Raw genomic sequence first — 25,754 nt, forward strand, 5'->3', positions numbered from 1 at the left:
AAAGATAACAAGCCCCTGGCCCAGATGTTATAGTATTTGGAAGTGGCTTTGCCTTGTCTGAGAGTTTGTGGATGAGGTCAGATAGTAAACCGACTGCTGACACATCAGTAGATGTCCTCTGTGCATCTCCCCAGTTCTCGACTCAGCTGCCCGGGGAATTCTTCAAAGGCCGGTATAGGGGGTGGCCTTACTTGGTGAACAAGTAAGTTCACCACTTACTTGTGGTGATTGGCTGCTGTGCAGATAAGATGAGATTGATGAATGTGTCATTTTTCCAACCCAGGCTCCAAATTCAGTCCTCAGTTACAGAAAAAATACTTAACGAAAGAGGGAAACTTTCCTCTCCTGCATTATTTTGAAATGATTCATCTTCCTAATTTGCTGCCAAGGCAGAAAAGTAGAATCATACAACCCGGGGGGTCGTCAAAGAGTCTGAGCCAACTTAGCGACTAAACAACAACAACCTGTTTGAAACACAATCTCTGTGCCTCCCTCTCTATTTAAGTGAAGGATGGTTTTACATAAAAAAGAAAGAGCCTGGGGAATGCAAAGCTCGCTCTGATCTGAAGAGCTACTAAAGGCAAGTAGATTTCATGGTCTGAACACCAGAGCTGTGCTTGAGTCAGTTATGTTTTTGCACAGGCCCGCCAGGCAGGGGTTCCTAACTTAAGCCCCGTGGTCCTGGCTGCAGGGGAGGGAGAGGGGGGAGACCCAACCATCTGGGAAAGAGCTGGGGTTTTCTTTCTTTCTTTCTTTCTTCATTTTTAGTTGCTTTGGGTCTTCATTGCTGCTCACGGGCTTTCTCCAGTTTCTGCAAGCAGGAGCTACTCTTCTTTTCAGTGGGTTCCCTTTATGGCGGCTTCTCTTGTGTGGAGCATCCTCTGGGGCTGGGGGTGATGGGGGGCGGGGACTGGGGGAGTTGTAGCACATAGGCTTTAGTTGCTCCTTGGCATATGGAATCTTTCCAGACCAGGGATTGAACCTGAGTGCCCTTCATTGGTAGGTGGATTCTTATCCACTGGATCACTAGGGAAGTCCTGGCTTTTTCTAATGAATCTAGGATGTCCTGAATTCTCACAGTGGCCCTGATGTCACCACAGCATTAGTTTAGTGAAATCAGTTCCTGTATCATCATTCGCCTCCCACCAAGTACACAGACTTTTTCTGTCTTTCTCTGGATCTTTCATCTAGAACCCAGAATTATCCCCAAATTGGGCCCTGCAACATACTGTCAGCATACCTTCTGAGATTTTGTGAGTCGACCTCTAAAATATTTTGCTCTAACGTAAGTAGCATATGAGCAGTGGAAATAAAAAAAGACATTGCTGATTTGGAGTCAGCAGATTTAGTGCAAATTCCTCTTTGTTATCCACTTTCCAGCTTGTTGTTGTTCAGTCACTCAGTCATGTCCGACTCTTTGTGACTGTATGGACTGCAGCACGCCAGGCTTCCTTGTCCATCACCAGCTCCCAGAGCGCGCTCAAACCCATGTGCATTGAGTCGGTAATGCCATCCAACCATCTCATTCTCTGTCATCCCCTTCTCCTGCTTTCAGTCTTTTCCAGCATCAGGGTCTTTTCTAATGAGTCAGCTCGTCACATCAGGTGGCCAAAATATTGGAGCTTCAGCTTCAGTATCAGCTAATCTTGAACAAATTTCTTAATTCTCCAGCTAACCTTCAACAAATTTCTTAAGCTCTGACTTTTAGATTTCTATCCTTTAAAATGGTCATGATTACAGTACTGAATACTTCAAGGGTGTAATTAAATTAAAATGAGACCAAATGGCTTAGTGTGCCAATGCAGGAGACACAGGAGATGTGAGTTCAATTCCTAGGTCGGAAGATCCCCTGTAGAAGGAAATGGCAATCCACTCCGGTATTCTTGCCTGGGAAATCACAAGGATAGAGGAGTCTGGCAGGCTATAGTCCATGGGATCACAAGAGTCAGACACAACTTAATGACAACCACCACCACCAAAGAAAATGAAAAACAGGTTGTAAACTGTACAGTTTATATAAACACAAGATGTTATTAAAATCTGCTACTGAAAAGTCCCACACTTCCCAACCCAGCAAAACTGCTCTTCCTGATAATGGTATCTTGGAAGAAAAGCACTAATAGAAATACCTTAAGTATTGGAGCATACCATTTGATACATCACCTACAAAAACCATCTACAGTAATTCATGTTTGTATAGTACATGATAATGGAGAAGGAAACGGCAGTCCACTCCAGTATTCTTGCCTGGAGAATCCCATGGACAGAGGAGCCTGGTGGGCTACAGCACATGGGGTCGCCAAGAGTCGGTTTGTAGCACACATCATTTCCTTGATACAACTCTTCTGTGAGGTGGGCACTGTTATTGCCATTTTCCAGATGTGAAAACAGATCCAAATAGCAATAAAATGCCTTGCCCATGGTGACACAACCAGTAAATTATAGAAACGCAGCTAAGCCTGAGCCTTCCAAAGCCTCCTAGGCTCTTTGAACTAAGTCACACTGTTCTCCAAAGTAGTCAGTAGTCTGTCACTATATAGCAAGAATTTTCCAGAACACATAAGACTAATCGACTCAGGCTGTAAGAAATAGAGAACTACTTTCTCAAATTGAATTTTATGCTTCTATTTCTGGAAGAGTTTTGATCCTCTGAACCCTGCAGTTGTCAAGATGAGAAGGTTTCTTGTTTTTAACTTGAGGTATCTCTACTTCTGCGTAAATAAAACAGCCTTCAATAGCTAATACATTAGGTACTTTCAAAAGAAAGCTAAGGGCTTGTTTTCTCTGCCAGAATCATTATACATTATTAAACTGTAGAACATGCATTTTGAGCAACAGTTTTGTAAGAAAATATTATCACCCAAATTCTATCACACCTTAAATGGCTGCTTATGAAAAAGAAAGTTACCAAATTTGGATTTGTAATCACACTAAGTGGGGATCTTTCATACTTATTATTTGGGGGATAAAATGAAACCCATTAGAGTTGTCGATTAGGTTTGAATCCAGGATTTAGTGTCTATAAATTGCTGATCCTTTCTCGAATCCACACCACAATCAATACAAAGACTGAATAATGCTAACATTTAGATCTATCTTGGATTGTGAAGGTTTATGTTTGTGATTTTAAAACAATGCTTTGGCATGAGAACAAAACACCACTCTTATACTCCCTTGGGCCAAAGAATTCTCAGTAGCTGGTGCTTCTGGTCTGACTTTTCACTCTCAGCTTGTATGTCTTTAGTTTACAACTCGTCCCTACAAGTGAAGCAGTATTTGATTGCTGGCACTGTACTTGGCTATAAGACAGTCCTATTTACGATTCTTTTCCTCTCCAGTTCAGCAGAGAGCAAAAGCAGTAGAGTGCAGAAGTAGCACCCGTGTCTCAGAGCAAGGAGGAGCTACAGAAGCAATACGAAAAGACAAAGATCGGTGAACCTTCTTCACCTGCCAGGCACAATGTCTCGTCCTGCACACAGAAGACCAGAATACCGTAAAATGGTAAGATCTCTTTATAAATATATTCTCAAAGAGATTTTTTTTCCTGCTTTAGAGAAAATGTTTTCCCAAGTGATTTCTGAATTATTTTGAAAGGTGATGCTATTAAGCAGACTTTTTCAGTGGAGCAAAGGGAGTGTTTTGTGGAGAGAAACATAAATGACACTTCTGGGAATAGTTACAATGATCTTTTACATACTGTGAAAGAATAATCAATTCTTTATACATATTTTAAAGTCTTCTTTTCTGACTAATTATATCTACAGAAGTGTCAAATTTTTCTTCTATCTCTAACAGCAAAAGTAAAAAGATTAAGCAGTTCTTTGTATTTCATACTTGTAACTGGTTGTATTTCATACTTCATGAAATAGGAAATGAAACATATACAAAAAAGATGATTCTATATTACATTAAGTAGGAATAGGTCATCAAAAACTCAATACTAAAAAGATTGCCTTTAAACTATATTTTCTAGTCTTAAATATGATTATTATTGTGACTTGGTGTGGGCTCTTATCTTTCCTGTATATTCCAAGTTCAGAGTTATTTTTAAAACTATTTGAGGATTAGATTTGGATAAGTGTTGTTCTTTAACTCTCTTTTATTATGGTTTAGAGGTATTCAGAAGTTACAGATGTTAAAATTCATCATTAAGTTTAAAACTCTGTTAATTATTTCAGCAGACTCAAGGGCATTACATAAAAGTAACTCTGGGCATGAATACTTAGGATTGTATGACTAACCCATGCACACCCCAGTTGGAAACAGCTGTAGATGCCAGTCAAATCTTCATTTTTTTATGGGACTCCTCAAATGCTGAAAAATATTGTATGTGCTTCATATTATACCTAAGTCACTTAATTTATATATCAGTTAAAACACATTTTTATCTTGATATATCCAAAACCTCCTGAAATAATTAATGGTGTTCTATTTTTTATGTAAAAAAAGATTGATTTTTATGTTTTCAAAATTGTGATGATAAATTTATGTTGATCTCTCTTGTGATCAATCTGAGACCCTTCTGGACATGTGTTTCAAGATACAGTCTTTGACCATGAAACAAAATGAAGAACACTGGCCTTTATGGGCACCGAGCTTGAAACTCAGCTAGAAGTAAAACATAGTTAGTATCCACCCACCAGAGAGAGAGAGGAAAGAAAAGAAAATGCTATTTTTTTTTCAGTTTAGCCTTAATTATAAATGGGCACAATGTTGAAGGTATGGCACAAAAATAGGTGTAATTTTATCTCCTGTTCTCTATTTTTCAAATTCTTTTGTTTTACTGCTGGCAGCAACAACCACATTCATTCATTTCTCTCTCTCCTTCAACTTTGCTTATTCTTACACTGTCATATTGGCTTTTAACAGTGATTTATCTTCTGCTGTAGCTCCTTATATGTTAGGCAGATATTTTCTGTATACTTTACAGGCAGTTCTTGTGATTTATGATTAGGTTCTTGGAAGGTTTAAATAAGAACGGAATTAAAACTGAATACATTATGACCCTTCAGTGGTTTGCTTAACAAATATTTTTGTTTAAATCACATGCTTTACATCATTGGTTTCCTACTAGAAATATTAATGTACTCATTTTTCCCTATGCCTGAAGTGTGTACATTAGTGCTTAATGTCAATTAATGTATTTAATGTATATTCTACACATGTTTATGACATTTTGATTTAGCTTTTCAACAGAAATTATGTCCCTATGCACCATATACTATTTGGATTCTTTTGATTTATCATTTATAATTTAAATTTTAATTAAATTATAATTTAAAATTTACAAAGTTATAATAAATATTCTACCCAATTAAAGAAACCTATTTATCGTGATATAAACCTATTCATAAGAGAATGGACATTGGTGGTATTGGGTCAATTTTGGAAGCATTTGGATCAATATCATATAACATTTCAAAGAAGTCACTTGGTTGAATAAACTATTTTATTGGTTTTCTGAGTCATTTCTACTTCTTATTTAAGAAAAAATAATTGAATACATATTATTAGGCCTTATCTTTCCCTTCATGTTGTGCTACACAAGATACCTGAGCCTGCAGGTAAAAACACCTCTTCTAACCTGGAATTCATATTTGATCTTTCATGAAAATATAAGATTGTGCACAAAATAAGATTATTTTTGACAATGGTACCCCTTCCTACCTCCCTCTCCCACTCACCTCTACTCCAGGCAGTGCCTTCTTTTGTGCACCTCAAAGAAAATTGCTACAACAGAGAGGAGCCTGCAGTCTCAGACTCCACCCGGGCTCTGCCAATCATGGCCAGTTGGGCGAGTAACTCATTCCTCCTGAGGCCTCATTCCCTGCTCTGAAAGATTGAGGGAATTGTAGTAAATTATCTCAGATATCTTCTTCTATTTCTTTGTTTTCAATAGCAGATACAAAACAAAGAAACTTTTTTTTAATTGGAGGATAATTGCTTTATAATGTTGTGTTGGTTTCTGCCATACAACAATGTGAGTCAGTCATAATTATACATATATCCCCCCCTCTCTTGAGCCTACCTCCCATCCCCTAATCTACCCCTCTAGGTCATCACAGAGAGCCAGGCTGGGGCCCCTGTGCTATTCAGCAGCTTCCCACTAGCTATCTTTTTAACACATGATAGTGTATATATGGGGCTTCCCTAGTAGATCAGCTGGTAAAGAATCCACCTGCAATGCGGGAGACTCTAGTTCAGTTCATGGGTTGCGAAGTTCCCCTGGAGGAGGCATGGCAACCCACTTCGATATTCTTGACTTTCTTAATTTGTCCCACCCTCTCCTTCCTCCACTGTCTTCACAAGTCTGTTCCCTATGTCTGTGTCTCCAATCCTTCCATCCAAATAGGTTCATCAGTACAATTTTTCTAGATTCCATATATATGCATTAATGTACAATATTTGTTTTTCTCTTTTTGACTTACTTCACCCTCTATAACAGGCTCTAGGTTCATCCACCTCACTGCAACTGACTCAAATTCTTTCCTTTTTATGGCTGAATAATATTCCATTGTATATCCGTACTACATCTTCTTTATCCATTCATCTGTTGATGGATATCTGGGTTGCTTCTATGTCCTACCTGTTGTAAATAGTTCTGCAGTGAACCAAAAAAACTTTTTAAAAGGGATTGATTGAATTTTGTGTTTTCTTTTTTGCATATTTTCAACATATCTTTGGTAAACTAAACCAAATTTATTCTCAGTTTTACTTTTCATTTTTAATTTATTCTTAAAAATATTACATATTTTAGAGATCTATAAGAAAAGTACAAATTCTTTTTTCTCTAAGTATAAAGAAAAACTCTAAATTTGTTGCTATAGTAGGGTTCAGCCTGATGGTCTCCTTAGCAGATCTGAAACGTATTAGGGATTGTGCAGACTCATGAGACATCTCACCCAATTTTTCCTTCCAAGTGAAAACATGGTCAAAATATACCAAAGGCCATTCTAGAACAATAAGAATTTATATTAGCAATTAGCATTTTAAAAAACTTCCTCCATGAAAACGTATTGTAAGTTGTATAAGCAAATGCATAGAAAGATGTTCGCATGTTAAGAAATTTATTTCAGAGCTCTTTTTCCCCCAGCAAAGTATCCAAATATGGGTACAATTTGTTCTCGAGTGAAAATTACTGCAGTCATCAGACACAACTGATCACACACACTTAGTGGGGAAGGGGATGGAAGAAAGAACAGATGATCTTAAAGGCTGCTTCTGGCTAGAAAACTTTTTATAAAGGACCAGTAGTATATTTCCCATAACTTTGCCAATAACATAAAACTATCTCTTTTTCCCCAGAATAAAGATCTCTTTGTCCTCACCTATGGAGCTCTGGTTGCCCAACTCTGTAAGGATTATGAAAAAGATGAAGATGTGAATAAATATTTAGATACAATGTGAGTAGACGTCTTTTATTCTTGTGGAATGTAGTTGGTCTTCCTCTTTTGACTTGTCTTGCTCCATTTTAGCTCCTCTTCTATTTCAACAAATCCCATCTAGAGAGGAACATAATTTCTAATAACTGCCATTTAAGTTGCCATAAAGCCTAAAGCAATAAGAAGGGGCTTTTATTCCATGAATATCAATCATGTGACATTTTTTTTTATTAGAAATCATTTATTTGCTAGTGTTCTGTAAGCAAAAGACGTGGTAAAACTGAAATTGCTCTTTAAAGAATATGGTGGGTCATCACATTTCTTTTCAAGTCTTCTGTTCTAGCATAATTTCTTCCATGTAAATGTGTGTTTATGTAAGCATAGACTATCTATGGAAGGATCTGTGCAAAAACTGCTAATAGTAGTTGCCTGAGAGAACTGGGGAGAAGGGCAGGAGATTATGGGTAGAAGGGAGATTTACTGTTCCTTACATAGTGCGTTTATTATCCGAACACTTTTAACATTACTCTGTTTTACTCAAAATCATACTAAATAAAGAACTCATTCCTTCCTTTTAAAATAAAAGTCCATTCTCCTTTATTAATAGACATTTCTCCTACACTAATTCAGCCTTTAATTTTCAGAACAATTATATGATTATTATATTACTGCTTAACAATAAAACATCTATAAATATACTTAAATCTCTTAATTATGGATCCTTAAAAGGTTTCTAACAGAGCAATGACTGGAAAATTTGTACTAGTTAGAAGGTTCCATTAGAAAGTTTGAAGAGGAAATTTAGTGTAGATGAGCATTTTGGACCTCTTTTAAAACGCTCATTATATTCTTGATTGACATACAGAAAAAAGACATTAAGAAAAGCTTGAAAGATTTTTTTGTGAGCTCTTGCTTTCCTCCCTTTCTATATGCTTATCCTTTTTCTATCAGAAAGTTCTCCTTCATTGTTCTAAGTTCTGTTCATTTTGGTCCACATATTCTTTTAAAAAATTTCTTAATTAGTCAGGAGGACTTCCTCAGCTAAATTGTCTGTAACAGTGGTAGCTTTTTAAGCTATTTTATATTTAGGTCACTCTTAAAAACATGATAAAATATTTTCAGAAGTCAGATTATTTAACTTGTTAAATTTCCATTGTTTTGCAGAACAACAGCATAAAATGAAGACACTCATTTATTTGACACCCCCCCCAAAAAAAATACCTATGGGTAGCTACTTGGGTGCATATTTTAATAAACATGAATGAAATATTATTTAAAGAATGCATTTTGAGAGGCTGTAGAAAGGCCTTGCCGTAAGAAAAACAATAATTCGCATTTGGATTTCTTTAATAGCTTCTGCTGACAGCATCTTACATTTTTAATTTGATGTATAAAATATCTGCTTTGCAGAAATATACCGTTGACCAAAGCAAGATGTATACTGCACTGACTACAACATTCTGCCTTTCCATTATCTGTCCTAGCAGCTGAGCCTGCAGATATGCATAATATAGAAAACACTGAAAACATTTTTTTCTAAAATCCTGGTACAACTATTTCTATAGTTTCTATTTTTTAAAAGTCTTTTCAACGTGAACTTCCTGCCTAGAATCACAAAGCACTTTTCTTGGAAGGCAAGTAAGCTAAACTGAATATTTCTATCTACTCAGAAATATAAACAGATAACCTCATAGATTTAGTAAATCACTTTGACATCAAATCCACCTTCCTCTCCCAGTTGACTGGTCACTGAATATCCACTCCCACCCTTTTCAAGCCCTGTGGAACAAATATAGCCCCGTACAGACTGTGATGTCTTTTGACTTGTTGAGCTTTCTGTTGCCCTGTTCAAATTGTTTCACTAGTCATGGACATGCGGCTGTGACATTAAAAGACTGATTTTGTGCCAGTTGGTAAGCAAAAACAGTCTTCTTTCTTTTATTTCCTCTGTTAAGTTCATAATTCCTCAAGTAGATTGAAAGTTTTAGGTCTGTCTTGTTGAATCTGTCTGCTCAGATATATTATCACATCTCAATAAAATGATTACAGAATTGTGCTTTGGGTACGACTCAAGCCATCTGCTGTGAGATAGAGTGAACACATAATACAAATACCTTCTCCCAAGTCCCATACATTTAATTTCCCTAAAATTAAAAAAAAAAAAGAACTTTCTGAACTTTGCTTTTTTTGTTCTTTTCACTAAACCAGTGTTCCAACTTCAGTGTAGCTGAAAACTAAATGGCACAAAAAAAATTATTTCTCCATTCCCTTCTTCCTCTCCTTCCAGAACCGATCCCAGACATACCTGCTCTCCTACCATGGAAACTATGCTAAGAAAAGATGAGCATCTAGGTACCACACCTGTAGCAGCCAAGTCAGCTAGAGCCTCATTCTGTTTCTGATAATGGCCAGTGATGAGAAAGCTAGCTGCCAATGAGACACATTAGGCTGCAAACACCAACCTCTTTTAATTTTAATTTACACTGTCAAGTTTGGGTCAGCCTTCACTCCTCAGACTCTTTTGCTTAAAGGAGACTGGTTAAAATTTCCTGGATGAGTTGTGCTCTATGGGTCATAAGGCTGCTGCTGCTAAGTCACTTCAGTCGTGTCCGACTCTGTGCGACCCCATAGACGGCAGCCCACCAGGCTCCCCTGTCCCTGGGATTCTCCAGGCAAGAACACCGGAGTGGGTTGCCATTTCCTTCTCCAGTGCGTGAAAGTGAAGTCACTCAGTTGTGTCCAACTCTTAGCGACCCCATGGACTGCAGCCTACCAGGCTCCTCCGGCCATGGGATCTTCCAGGCAAGAGTACTGGAGTGGGGTGCCACTGCCTTCTCCGGGTCATAAGGAACCCCCTGCCAAATTGCCATTTGACTTGTCAACTTGGTTTACTTTATTATTTATTTACAAATGTCCTAACAGATGATTCCATGCTGAAACATGGAGGGACTTCTCTAATGTCTCAAATATTATTTTCATAGGACACTCTTTCCCTTCCTCCACAGGGGATACGGTATTGGAACACGGCTGGTAGAAGACTTTTTGGCTCGATCGTGTGTGAGAAGATGCCACAGTTATTCAGAAATTGCAGACATAATTGCCCAGGTAAGTGCATTTTAGCTTTGGCAGTATGTTTTGAAAAATTTTGATTGGTCCTGTTTGGTGGTTTTCTTCTCCAATTGAATGGGTTTCAACTGTTTTTGTTACTAGGTGCTAAGAGAAGGAATTCTGATCAAAACGCATTTTATTTCTGCACAGAGATAAAGCTACTGTGACCAGAGATAAATGCTGCCAGGCTTTTAAACATCTATTGATTTTTCTGACCACTTGTGGGGCGTGTACGTCCCGCACTGGGAAAAATGTTTTGAGAAGGTAAAGAGAAAGACAGGGTAAAAGGCAGCCTTATAACACGTATAAGGGTATGGAGAAGGGGATAGCAACCCACGCCAGTATTCTTGCCTGGAGAATCCCATGGACAGAGGAGCCTGGTGGGCTACGGTATACAGGGTCGCAGAGTCTGACGTAACTGAAGCAACTTAACGTGCATATAACACATATGCCCCAAACTAATTTCTTTGCATAATCATTTTTAGCACATGGAAGGAGGTAACCTTTGGTTAGCTCAGAGAATATTGGTGTAGTCATTTTGTTCCCAGAACAATGTTTTCCCCAGAGGAAAAAATAAGCTTCCTGTAAAAGCATGTGCTCTAAGAACTTTCATAGCCCTTATATATAAGAAATAACTTTGAATCATCCAGCACAAGCTCAGATTTCTTGGATATAAGGTTAGGAACTGAATCCTTAGCCAAAATTCATTTAATCTGCAGGTCTTATGGTTACTAACCTGGTGCTGTCTGTTTGTGGGAGCCCTAGAAAACAGGCATGGACGTGAGATATTGATGGAGACAGTAAGCTGCCTCCAGTTCACACAACCGACCAGTTAAGTCCGTATCATTTTCCTTTTCTCTCATTCTTAATATAATTCTATGTTGTCATACTGACTCTTCATCTAAGTGGTGATAATGGTTTGACATAGTGCTTTGTGATTCTCAGTGCAATTTTACATACTTTTTGTCTTTCATTCTAAAAGTATCTCCGTGAGGTAGACAGGGTAGGGGTTATTGTCCTCATTTTCCAGTTAAGAAATCTTGAGCTCCAGAAAGAATATGATAAAAACTGAATATAGTATATGTGAAAAAAATTATACCAAAAAACCACAACCAAATGAAAGATGTTTTCACATATTATTATTATTACTTTCATTATTTTGTGGCTAGTGAATCATGTAGTTGAAATTAAAATCCAGGTCTTCCAGTCCTAGCATAGTCAGTTTATTATACCACTAAACAGGTTAAAAAAATTCTCTTTCCATATTTGCAGATGGTAACTAAGATACTGAAGCAGTAATTTGAAAAATGAAATAATTTTTCACTCAATCACTGCTATGGGTAATGCTACAAGAATACTAGCTGTTTTAATGGAAAGTAAATACTTGAAATGTATAAATGTACATGGCTGTATTCTATTTCTGTAAAAAAAAAAAAACACCATTTGGATTTTGGTAAGGATTGCATTGAATCATTAGATCGCTTGGTAGTATGGACATTTTAGCAATAGTAAGTCTTCCAATCCATGAACATAAAATGTAGTTCTATTTTTTGTGTCTTATTTAATTTTTTTTTCATTAATGTTTTGCAGTCTTCAGTATACAAGTCTTTCATCTCCTTAGTTAGGTTTATTCCTAGGAATTTCATCCTTTTCGATGCTTCTATAGATGGACTTTTTCTTTTTTATTTTTGAGGGGTGATAGTTCATTGTCAATGGCACCCCACTCCAGTACTCTTGCCTGGAAAATCCCATGGATGGAGGAGCCTGGTAGGTTGTAGTCCATGGGGTCTCGAAGAGTCACACACGACTGAGCGAGTTTACTTTCACTTTTCACTTTGATTCATCGGAGAAGGAAATGGCAACCCACTCCAGGGTTCTTGCCTGGAGAATCCCAGGGACGGGGGAGCCTGGTGGGCTGCAGTCTATGGGGAAGCACAGAGTCGGATACGACTGAAGCAACTCAGCAGCAGCAGCAGCAATTCATTGTCAGTGTATAGAACAGTACTAATTTTTGTATGTTGATTTTGTATTCTGCAGCTTACTGAAATTATGTATTAGTTCTAACAGTTTTTTGTATAGTCATTAGGATTTTTATGTATAAGATCACATCATCTGCAAAAAGAGAGTTTTACTTCTTATCCAATTGGGGTGTGTTTTCTTTCTTTTTTTTGCCTAATTGTTCTTACTCTGATTTCCAGTAGTACTATGTTGAGTTGAAGTAGTAAGAGCAGGCAGCCCTACCTGGTTCCTGATCTTAGAAGAAAAGCCCTTGGTTTTCACTATTGAGTAAGGCAATGGAAAAAGCACAGCCTCTTCAACAAATAATGCTGAGAAAGCACAGAACAATGAACCTGGACCCTTATCTTATACCATACACAAAACCAACTCAAAATGGACTAAAAAAATGTAAAATCCAAAACTTTAAAACTCCTGAAACAGACTATAGGGGAAAGGCTCATGACATGGGTCTTGACAGTGATTTCATGGATACGACATCAACAGCACAGGCAACGAAAGCAAAATAAGCAGGTGAGATTACACCAAACTAAAAAGGTTCTGCACAGTAAGCAATCAACAGAATGTAAAGATAACCTATGGAATTAGAGCAAATATTTGAAACCACCTATCCGATACGGAATTAATCCCCAAAATACATTAGAAAATTCTATAACTTTAATTAAAAAAATAAACCAAACTAATAACCTAATTAAGAAATAGGCTAAGACCTAAGTAGACATTTCTCCAAAGAAAATATACAAATGGCCAAGAGGTATATGAAAACAGTCACTAATTGTCAGGGAAATGCAAACCAAAACCACAATAAGATATAACCTCACAACTGCCAAAATGGCTGGTGTGTTTTTTTTTTAATGTTGCTGAAGATGCTCAGAAATTGGAACCCTTGCATACTGTCAGTGGGAATACAAAATGCAGCCACTGTGGAAAATAGTAAGGAAGTTCCTCAAAACATTAAAAAATGCAATTACCATGTGACCTACCATGCCTCTTCCGGATATGTACCAGAAAGAATTGAAATCAGGGTCTGGAAAAGATACTAGCACTCCTGTACTCTAGGAAACAACCCGAAAGTTGATTGACTGATGAATAGATAAGGTGATCAATACTACAATCGCATACTATTCAGTCTTTAAAAAGAAGGACATTCTGCAATATGCAACAACATGCTGCTGCTGCTGCTGCTAAGTCGCTTCAGTCGTGTCCGACTCTGTGCGACCCCATAGACGGCAGCCCACCAGGCTCCCCCGTCCCTGGGATTCTCCAGGCAAGAACACTGGAGTGGGTTGCCATTTCCTTCTCCAGTGCGTGAAAGTGAAAAGTGAAAGTGAAGACTCTATCGACCCCATGGACTGCAGCCTACCAGGCTCCTCCGTCCATGGGATTTTCCAGGCTGGTGTGGGTTGCCATTGCCTTCTCTATGCAACAACATGGTTGAAGTCAATTACAGAATGACAAATCTGGTATGATTCCACTTATATGAAGTCTCTAAAATAGTCAAATTCACAGAATCAAAGAGTAGAATTGTGGTTGCCAGCAGCTGAGGGAAGGGAGAAATAAGGAATTACTAATCAACAGGCATAAAGTTTCAGTCAAGCAAGATGAATGAGCTCTATGACACTTCTCTGATGGTCCAGTGGTTAAGACTCCATGCTTCCAATGCAGGGTGTGCAGGTTTGATTCCTGGTTGGGCAACTAAGATCTCATGTGCTATGCCATGCAGCGCCCCCCCCCCCAAAAAAAAAGGAAGTTCTAGAGGTCTGTTGTAAAAAAGACTTAAAAGAAACAGGTCTGTTTGATATAAAACTAAGAACATGTGCAACATCCACTTTCCAAATATCTCTTCTCTAAACATTTTATGTCTTTTTGGTCTTTCCAATGTCATGTAAATTCTTGTCAGCCCCTCCTATCCTCAGCGATTGGGAAAAAAATCCACTTTCACTCCCATACAAGACTCCTTATTAATGAAGAATAAGAAGGACCTCGCCCTTCTCTTGTGCAGAGAGGCTGTCTCTTGGCCTTTGCACTTTCCTTCAAAGACCTGATTTCCTCCCTCTTGATCATTTCCACCTCCCCAGCAAAGTGTTCTTTTACATGTGGGGATGATGTCACCCAGTTCAAGAGCATTTTAACACAGATGATGGGTCAGACTTTATACTCAGCCACTGATGCTTTGCTTATAATTAGTAGCTTTTGTTAAAAGGTTTGGCTTTCCATAGCATTATCTCATTAGCCCTTGTAAACTCTCCTGGAGGAGGCAAGTATAAAATGTTCCAGAGCTGGTGTTGTAGAGAAGTGGGGCAAGGTCAGAGGGAGTTCACCTAGTCACGTGCTGCCGTGGGGCACAGCACAATCGGGAACAGAACCTAATGGTGTGACTTCCGTTTGGCTGCCCTCTCAGACCACGCACTTGTACAGAACACTGCCATCATTCTTCCCGAGTACCTACTGTATACTGACATGTCATGGCTTCCACAGAATTCATGATTGTTGTCCTGGCTCCAAACCAGGAAAGAGAAAGAGGATGCATTTGAAGGAAATTGGCTAGATGAAGAAATCTATGCCCATATGAGTGAAGTGATTCTCCGAAGAGCTGGTTAGTGAAAGACTGCACGTAGGAACAGGTCTCCTGACTTTATGCCTCTGCCTCTGAGAGGGGACAACTATTTGACTTTGGATATTAATAACATTTTCCCCTCTCTAGCTTTCTTCATTTCATCTTTTCCACACAACAGATTGTCACTAGGCTTCTGACAAATTCTTTTGACAGTCTTTATCAACTTAGACAGCTTATTAAAAAGCGGAGACATTACCTTGCCAACAAAGGTCCGTCTAGTCAAAGTTATGGTTTTTCCAGGAGTCATGTATGGGTGTAAGAGTTGGACTATAAAGAAAGCTGAGCGCCAAAGAATTGATGCTTTTGAACTGTGGTGTTGGAGAAGACTCTTGAGAGTCCCTTGGACTGTGAAGAAACCCAACCAGTCGATCCTAAAAGAAATCAGTCCTGAATATTCACTGGAAGGATGCTGAAGCTGAAACTCCAATACTTTGGCCACCTGATGCAAAGAACTGACTCATTTGAAAAGACCCTGATGCTGGGAAAGACTGAGGCGGGAGAAGAAGGGGATGACAGAGGATTAGATGATTGGATGTCATCATTGACTCAACAGACATGAGTTTGAGTATACTCCGGGAGTTAGTGATGAACAAGGAGGCCTGGCGTGCTGCAGTCCATGGAGTCGCAGAATCGGACACAGCTGAGCGACTGAACTGAACTGAACCCTTAAATTGCGCCATCTAGTGGTGTGAGAAGAAATCTCATGCCAGACACCAAATCACTGATTCAAAGAATTTTTATAGTCAGCCTTACATTTTATAGAAAAAAGGACATAGGCTAATTATGAACTCAACTTCCTGAAACGTTAAACATGTATGAATTTCTAATGTCATTTTTTCATATACAAGTGTACCTTTTGTGATTATTCCTTCAAAATACAACTACAAATTTTAAGTAAGACAATATATAATTAGCAGCATTATAACGTGATATGTAGCAGCATATAATATTTTAAAACGTGAGTAATACAGAGCTTTTCTTCAGAAAAGCTCAAAGTAATTTCCACCTATTGTCTATTTTTCTATTACAAGAACTGTGTGAAGTAAAAAGGCATCTGTCATTAGCCTCATTTTACTGACAATGTAATTAAGACTCAGATGATGTCACCACGAACACATAAAGAAGAAAAGCCAGTTTAACTGTTGATGTGAATCTAAATTGATGCATTCACTACTTTCATAGTGTTTGGAGATTCCTAAAAAGTTAAAATAGAACTAACATAAGATTTAGCAATTTCACTTGAGTATTTACCTGAAGAAAATAAAAACACTAATTGGAAAAGATATATGCACTTTTATGTTCATTGCAGCATTGTTTACAGTAGCCAAGATATGGAAGCAACCTAAGTGCCCCTAAATAGATGAGTGGATAAAGAAGATGTGAAACACACACACACACACCACGCACACGTGTGTGTGTGTGGTGTGTGTATATAATGAACTACTACTCAGCCATAAAAAAGAATAAAGTCTTGCAATTTGCAACAACATGATGGACCTAGAGCGTATTATGCTAAGTGAGATGTCAGACAGAGAAAGACAAATGGTGTATGACTTTACTTATATGTGGAATCTAAAAAGCAAAATAAATGAACGAACATAACAAAAAAGAAACAGACTTACAGATACAGAGAACGAACTAGTGTTTGCCAGAGCAGGGAGATTTGAGAGGAGGGATGAAATGGTTGAAGGGGATTAAGAGGTACAAACTATCAGTCATAAGATCAATGAGTCACATTGATGTAATGTACAGCACAAGAAATATAGAAAATATTTTTAATAATATGGTGTATAATCTATAAAAATATAAATCACTATTATACACCTGAAACAAATATAATGGTGCAAATCAACTACACTTCAATTTTTAAAATGTGTAGCTTTCAGAGAAAAAAAGCCAGCTTCGAATTTAATTCTTCCGACTTTGTTCCAGTGCTTTTTCCAAAAATTAATTGTTTCTTTAAAATAGACCTTTGATTAGAATATATATATATATATATATATACACACACACACACATATATATAACCGAGTCACTTTGCTGCACATCAGAAACTAATACATGTAAATCAACTATACTCCAATAAAAATATGAAATGTACCTTTGAAGATTTTTCTCCTATTACAACCACCATTCTGAGAAAAATGAAAATGCAGAATTTGCAGTAGAGTTACCCTAGATGATTTTAGTTGTAGTAATGAAATATTGGAGAGTTTAAACTTAACAGGCATACATCCCTGTGTTTATTATAAGAGCAAGTCAAAGATAAAATTGTACTTCTCTCTGGTCTAAGGTCTAAAAGAGAGCTCCTTATTACACAAAAATGTATTTCATGGTTTCCAAACACATTTATGATAAAAATGTTTTTATTAGAAGAATCAAATCAAAGAAAAACTTCATCATTGAATCAAGATAATCATAAAGGATGGGCCTGAAAAGAATTATTAGAATGTTGCCTTTAAGAGTAGCTTAAACATGAGGAGCTCCGATCCTCATCAGATTCGGAGCAGTAGTCTAACCAAGTTCAATGTAATGGAGATTAAATCTGAGTCCACATCCTGCTCAGCCACACTCCCTCTCTATGACCCTGAGCAAATCATACAGCTTGTCCGAAGGTCAGTGTCCACATGTATCAGGTGAGACCTCTTCCAGTTGCGGTTTCCGGATTTTCAGGTATTGCTTTCCCTAGCTAAACTCTGGACGCAGAACTGTAATCATAAACAGCTGAGTATGTTGATTGCAGCTTCCAGTCTCTCTCAGAGCATCCGTGCCTTCTCGTTACTGATAGTATTTACAAATAGTTGACCTGGTGTAAACTCTGTTCATCAAAGCCTGGAAAGCTTTTTACTGTTAGGTCAATGTCATTATGATGGTTGCTCTGAGGGGTATGGACGGAATTTATGATTTTCTAGAATAAACATCACATCATTGGGATTGTCACAATGAAATTTTTAAATAGAAAAAAATATGATATAAAATATATAAAAGATAGAAACAGACTTATAAAACTTGAAATTCTGATCCTTAGGCTGAAAAAATTGGAACTCCATATATTGTGCTTGCAATAAATTCTGAAAAGCAAAAGCGAAATCTTTTACTTTGAATAGTATAAGTTGAAACCTTGGAAAGGTAAAGGAACTCATGATCAATCTTACTGAGAACATCTTTATTATGAAAATAAGGCAACATAAGGCTGTATTTTAGTTCAATCTTTTAATCAGGCTGTGACACACAGTTTCACTGTGTTTTATGCCTGTTGATCTTCCAAGAATTTGCTGCTGGCCAGCTTCTTTTATATGTATTTCTGTTCTCCATCCAACAAGAACAAGACTGTTTTACAATGAATGAAAATAATATGAAGTTTTCCTGAGTTACGGTAATACACATAAAATTTGACTTGATACTTACATAGATTATCCAGAAAAATTATATTGAATTTCATTTCCCCATCATGTCTGTAAGCTTCACAAAGGGAAGGATAATTTCTGGCATTCTTGGGGTTTGGCCCATCATGCCATGGCAAACCAGCGCATTGTAGACATTCATTAAATATTGTTGAAATGAATTTAGAAAGTATTTGAAGATTTTTTTTCACATCTACACTGTTGCTCCTCCTAGTCTGTCCAGAAGAGGACAGTGGGCCGTATTCATCGCCAAATAGACTCCTCTCTCTTCCTCTCTTACTGTAACTCTCATCACCTGCAAAAGCCCCCTTGTTTCAAGTAATATTTACTACGCTGAAAATACAGTGCTCTAAAAGTCTCTAGTTGCTCACAACAGCAAATCAGCTCTGCTGCTGCTGCTGCTAAGTCGCTTTAGTCGTGTCTGACTCTGTGCGACCCCATAGACGGCAGCCCACCAGGCTCCACCATCCCTGGGATTCTCCAGGCAAGAGTACTGGAGTGGGGTGCCATTGCCTTCTCCAGACTCTCACTGAATAATAGACAATGAACTCATCTTGATAATTTTACTGAAATGTTTATTTTTTCCATGATTTATAGAAGTGTAGAAATTTTCAGGAGAAGATTCATTCCTGTTACATTGATGTCAATTGTGATTACAAAATGCAAGCATTAAAGAGGTAATCTAATACCATTTCACTTAACTTAATGGGCTCATATGTCTTCCAGTTTATTATAAGGGCAAATAGAAAATACAGTTGTACCTTTCTCTGGTCTAAGATCTAAGAAACATCTCCTAAGTTACAGAAAAATATTTCCCATGCTTTCCAAACACACTTATGGTTAAGTTTTACAATCTTGAGAAGCTAGAGACAAAATTGATCATTTAAATAAATCATTCCCATTTATTATGGGAAATGTTCGAAATGTATCCTAAAACTCCTCATGGAACAAAATTGTGTTAGGGAGACTTTATGTTGTTAGCATTGGGGTTGTCACGTTGTAGGGGCCTGTTGTGAGGATGCTCGGGACACCACAGCTGGACCTCATGGAAGAATAGAAATGGAGTCTATCTTGTCATCTCAGTAGCCGGCATTTATGGTTCCTTACTTCAGTCTTCTGCCATTTTAGTGACTCAATTACTCTGGTTATTAAGCTCTTGCAGCTACCTACTAATATCGTTTTATTCTTCTTTATCTTCTCTCCATCTCAGTGATTCTGCTGCCTCACAGTTTTGGCCTCCTCTTGATTTCTACTTAGTCATTTACTCTAGGCATTTTTTTTGCTTTCTGCTCAATCATCTAATCTGTGATTCTCTCCGTGTGTCTCACATTCAAAATCCCAAAAAGAGAGCCTCTAGCTGGTACAGCCAGTCACTAGCCCTCTGTTGGGTAGAGTTTTTACACTAAGCCACTTCCACAGACCCATAGCCAAACTATGGACTGACTGTCTTGATTTTCAAATGCCTGTCCTTGTCCATTGTGCTCAGTCGTGTCCGACTCTTTGCAACCCCGTGGACTGTAGCCTGCCAGGTTCCTCTGTCTGTGGAACTCTCTAGGCAAGAATACTGGAGTGGGTTGCCATGCCTTCCCGCAGAAGATCTTCCTGACCCAGGGATCAAACTCAAGTCTCCTGCATTGCAGGCAGATTCTTCACCATCTGAGCCACCAGGGGAAACAACAGGGTAATGAAACACAAAGCACGGCCATCAGAGGGAACCCCTCAGAAAGGGAACTCGGGCACGAAAAACAGCCTGCTGCTGCTGCTAAGTCGCTTCAGTCGTGTCCGACTCTGTGCGACCCCATAGATGGCAGCCCACAGGCTCCCCCGTCCCTGGGATTCTCCAGGCAAGAACACTGGAGTGGGTTGCCATGTCCTTCTCCAATGCATGAAAATGAAAATTAAAAGTGAAGTTGCTCAGTCGTGTCCGACTCTTTGTGACCCCATGGATTGCAGCTCACAGGCTCCTCCGTCCATGGGATTTTCCAGGCAAGAGTACTGGAGTGGGGTGCCATCGCCTTCTCCAAAAACCATCCTGAGACTTTCCCAAATGGGGAAAAGGAAAGAAGAACCTTATTCTTTCCATCTAGGAAATTGATAGCAGTAATTTATGGGTCTTACTTTACCTGTGAACACTCTACTTGGTTTATTCATCTTACGGATGCTACTGTTTGTTTTCCTTTGTTCCAGCGGCCAGAATTCCTGTATACAATAGTGTGCTGCTGCTGCTGCTAAGTCGCTTCAGTCGTGTCCGACTCTGTGCGACCCCATAGACAGCAGCCCACCAGGCTGCCCCATCCCTGGGATTCTCCAGGCAAGACACTGGAGAGGGTTGCCATTTCCTTCTCCAACGCGTGAAAGTGAAGTCGCTCAGTCGTGTCCGACCCTCAGCGATTCCACGGACTGCAGCCTTCCAGGCTCCTCTGTCCATGGGATTTTCCAGGCAAGAGTACTGGAGTGGGGTAGCAGGCTCCATTTAGCATGCAAGCTACAAGGTACTGAAGAAGGGAATTGTCATTGTTACACATTTTGCAGACAATAATCAAGTAAGCAAACCTTTCCAAAAAAAGAAAATGTTTCCCCTAGGAAGCAGTCCAAGTGAAACCACATTGTTAGTTGAAAGTAAATATTTTAGACCATTAGCAAGAGTGGGGCAGACATTTCTTAGAACACTAAACTCAGAGATACTTTGGTGGAAGGGAGATAACCAAGTTCTCCTAAGACAAAAATGATGTTGTGCTTCAGTAGACAGTATTTGGTTTTTCTTTTCAATTTCTTATAAAAGAACCAATCATAAAAGTTCTGGTCCTCTAATCCTATGGGGGTTTTGCTTTTGCTCTTTTTTTCTAAATCCCTTGCAGTCCTTTCTCTTGCCATTCTGTGTTTCTTCAGAGAATGTTACCAGAGATGACCTGATATTTTTATGTGAATAGAGAAACTGCCTGGGTGAAGTGAACTTAAACCAGGCCATTCAAGTCAGAGACATCAGTATATGTTACAGTGTTTTTCTTCTCTTAAAAACAAAACAAAGCAAACAGTTTTGTTCCTTATGCTTCTGTATTTTACTTTTGCTTTTTTTTTCTTCCTGATTATATTTGGCTTCCTTCATTTTCTTAACAATATACTTTATCTTTAAAAAAAAATACCTTCCACAAAAATCACCATATTTCACAATTCTGTAGTAATAATCAGTCACTCAGTTGTGTCCAACTCTTTGCAACCCCATGGACTATAGCCCGTCAGGCTCCTCTGTCCATGGGGATTCTCCTGGCAAGAATATTTGAGTGGTTTGCCATGCCCTCCCCCAAGGAAATCTTCCCAATCCACAGATAGAACCAAGGTCTCCCACATTGCAGGTGGATTCTTTACGGACTGAGCCACCAGTGAGGCCCAAGAATACTGGGGTGGGTTGCCTTCCAATTCTGAGTGTAAGCCTAAATGGAATGCACCCAGTACCATGCACAACATACATGATTATGTTGACACCTTAATTCTGTGCACAAAAGGGGGAGGCTTTTTTTCTGTGCTTTAAATGTTTTATTATTTTTTTTCTCTTACCAGGATAAAAATTTAAATCTCAATTTTAAAGTTGCCTCCATTCCTACGATGCCTCCCCAAAGATACACATAAACAGATACACCCCTTGCCTTTTACACACCACTTACTTAAAGGGATAGACAAAGAAATGCAGCCTGAATGGCATAAAATAAAGGGAGCCTTGGAACATTTTTATGGCTAGGCAACACTTGTCCTTCGTTAAAATCTCTCACTGATGTGGAGGACTGGTTTTCGCTGATCCTTTTGGTAACGCGTTCATGCTGCTTTTACGGCCTCAGGGCCAGGAGCATGCCTCTGATGCTGCCTAGTTAGTGGTCAGCATCACCAGTGATAACACACCTTCCTTCTTCTGCAACACGTGCTCTCCACACTCAGCTCAAATCTCTCCACGTCAGGCAACTCAAAGCCGTAACCCGGACAACCTGCCAGGAATCCTAACACTATGGGGTGGGAAGAGGGAGAGGGTGCAGTGGGCCACCGCTAATTTCTCCTCCATGAAATTGTTTAACAGCCAACAATTGTGACTCTGGGACAAAGAGCCCCCAATCCTGAATTTGTAGGTATCTTGCCACTGTTTTATACTAGAATAATTTTTAAGTAGATGTTTGAGGATTTAGACATTATGATATGGGCTCCCATCCGCACCCAAAAGATTGAAGTGGGAAACTGAGGTCCTAGAACAATGGAGTCCTCAGAATCTACCTGGCATTCAGGAGCCAGGCACTCCTTACCTGTGATGTGTACAGGGAACTGAAGCAGCGGTGGGAAAGAAGCCAAGTGGCAGCCTGGGTCACTCATCAGAAGCGTCTGGGCAGACCAGGAGGGTCAGGTTCACAACCAACAGGGTGGCAACTGGAGAGCAAGTCAGAGAGCAGTTCCTAACGCAGCACGGTGGATGTGGGTTTCAGGGCTGACGCACCACACGTGCCCCATCCCCAACTCCTTCCTAGGATTCCTGCTTCCTCTCATCCCGCAGTCAAGCAATGGAAGTGAATCAGACTAAGCCTCAACAGAACATCTTTCTTTGCTATTAATTGCTATTTTTCAAAGGCTAGCTCATAATCTAGTGGTAGAGGCCTACTGACTTACTTTACTTTTTTCCAACATATGGTATTAACATAAGTGGGAGCCCTTAGTAAACAGGGATTAAATTCCATGGAAGTCACAGCACAGCACCACACAGCATTCCAGAGAAGGCTGGTCTCACAGTTAGCTGAATGTCAGACCATTTTCCTAGTTAGTAACATTGTCGAGCAGAGAAGACAGAAAAACTAAAAGGAAAGAAAAATCCTTTATAGTCAGAAAATTCTCAATATTTAAAAATGATGAATATTAACAGCAAAGGGCACACACAAAATATTTTGAAAATTCTTACCATTTGGTCCAGAAATGTGTTTCTTAGAAATCAGAAAACTTTTTAAAGCAAACATAACCATTTAGACTGAATTTTCCCCCTCTGAGTAGGCAAGAACTGCCTTATGTAAACACCCCCACACTCGCTCTGTTCCCTTTGTAGCTCTGGGAGGGGTGAAAGAAAAAAAGCGTGGGAAGTTTTCCTTTGTGAACAAGCTTGTGTGCATAACCACAAGGTCGGTGGATTCTGCAGGCTGAGGGTGTCTAACCCAGAGGACTGCATCAATTGCTTTGGCAGATTCTCAGTATGAAGCCAAGGCACCTGCAAGAAAATTACCCTTTAACTTTTTATAGACTACATTTGTATAACATTATTTTTCTTTTAGACACAGAGAAGTATCTCTTAAGGCTCAACTCTCAGTAAATTCTGCAAGTTACCTCCCCTTACTTGTGAATGTCTATCTTCCACTTCTGTTCATGGTCAAATCTTACAGGTAAACTGGCTCTTTCCAGGCATCTTGTCTCCTTAGCACTATTACCAAAGATGTTCCAGAAGGAAGTGTTCAATCTTTCAGGTATCTCAGCACATGAAATCCAGACTGTCCTTAAGTTTCCATCGGAGACTCTTGGTTTTATTCCTGTGGCTTAACTTATTTGGAAGAAACTCATGAAAGAGACTGACTTATGAAACAAACTTAAGTGTTCGGGTTGAAAACAGCAATAGCATTGGGAGCATTTCATTAATGTAAATTTATCATGAAATTCCTGACTAGGGGGTGAAAACAGTTGAGGAAACACTGGGAAACAAAACCCCAAAAGCTCAAGCAAGCTCTACCTGAGCCTGGAGATTCGGAGACACGTGGGCAGGCAAGCCCTGCTTGCTGTGTCTTTTAGTTTGTGTCAGAAGTAAGATTCTGTCCGGATTTGCCCTGACCTCTCAGTGCTGCGCCAGAGTAATGGTTATCGACCCTGACTATTTCATAGAATCATCAGCTTCTCCCAACTCCAAATTCTGATGCCCAGGCCCTAATTTTGACCAATTAAATGATAGTCTCTGGGAATAAGGCCCAGGCATCAGAAATTTTAAAATGCTCCCTATGTAATCTTAGGGCTTTCCAGGCAGCGCTAATGGTGCCTGTAGAACCTGTCTCCCAATGCAGTTTGATCCCTGGGTCAAGAGCCCCTGGAAAGGGGCATGGCAACCCCTCCAGTAGTCTTGCCTGGAGAATCCCATGGACAGAGGAGCCTGGTGGACTATGGGCCACAGGGTCTCAAAGAGTCAGATGTGACTGAAGTGACTTAGCATGCACGCACACACACGCATGTGATCTTTAATGGCACACACTGCTTTAGAGCACGGTTTTCATGATGTACCAGGGTGATCACTGCAGAGGTGGGGTGGCATGTGGGGACTGCTACTCCTCCTTCTCTCAGTTCAGATGCTTCCAGAGTTACCACTCCCTTTTATCTCCTTTAAGTGCTTCAAATAAAATAAAATATAATTGGGAAAAAAGTGGAAAACATTAGAGGGATGTAACCAAGGAGAGTCTTGATAGAAACAATGCCCGCCAGTGTTGGGATAACTAGTTTATCCCATCGAGGAGGAGGTAGGGAAAGAAACTGCTTCTTTCAGGACCTTCACTCCAAAGAAGATGAAATTGATCAAACACCAGTTTCTAACTGTATGTTTGCAACTACGTATGTCTTTAACTGCTTTACTTCCTTTTTAGTATCAGGTGAAACTCACTCATTGGAGAAGGCGATGGCACCTCACTCCAGTACTCTTGCTTGGAAAATCCCATGGACAGAGGAGCCTGGAAGGCTGCAGTCCATGGGGTCGCTGGGGTCGGACACGACTGAGCAACTTCACTTTCACTTTTTACTTTCCTGCATTAGAGAAGGAAATGGCAACCCACTCCAGTGTTCTTGCCTGGAGAATCCCAGGGACGGGGGAGCCTGGTGGGCTGCTGTCTATGGGGTCGCACAGAGTCGGACACGACTGAAGCGACTTAGCAGCAGCAGCAGAAACTCACTCATAGTTAGCCAACAGTTTAAGGAAGCAAGCCTTTTAAAAACCCTGATTACTATCTCTCATGTTTCGTCTCTTGGCACAAACACCAACAAAACACCTGGGAGAAATCTTCCTGATCTGTTGATACCATCAGCAATTATTATTATTGCAGAAGCACATCCTTTTATGTTAAAAATCTAAGAATAAAATGTTGTTACCATGCAACTAGTGGAGGCGAAAATGGCAACCCACTCTAGTATTCTTGCCTGGAAGAATACAGTCCATGGGGTTGCAGAGTCAGACATGAC

General features: G+C 39.3%; 1 protein-coding gene across 1 annotated transcript in view; it reads left to right on the plus strand.

Annotated features, from left to right (window-relative positions):
* Positions 1-3,459: 3,459 nt before the first annotated feature.
* TRAPPC3L (trafficking protein particle complex subunit 3L) overlaps positions 3,460-25,754 on the plus strand; it is a 38,529-nt gene continuing 16,234 nt past the window's right edge. The window contains exons 1-3 of the mRNA XM_005896862.2: positions 3,460-3,501; positions 7,306-7,403; positions 10,388-10,487. Coding sequence (XP_005896924.2) covers positions 3,460-3,501; positions 7,306-7,403; positions 10,388-10,487 — 240 coding nt within the window. The remainder of the gene's footprint in view (positions 3,502-7,305; positions 7,404-10,387; positions 10,488-25,754) is intronic.

The sequence above is a fragment of the Bos mutus genome, chromosome 9 (assembly GCF_027580195.1).
Source record: "Bos mutus isolate GX-2022 chromosome 9, NWIPB_WYAK_1.1, whole genome shotgun sequence".
Lineage (NCBI taxonomy): Eukaryota > Metazoa > Chordata > Mammalia > Artiodactyla > Bovidae > Bos > Bos mutus.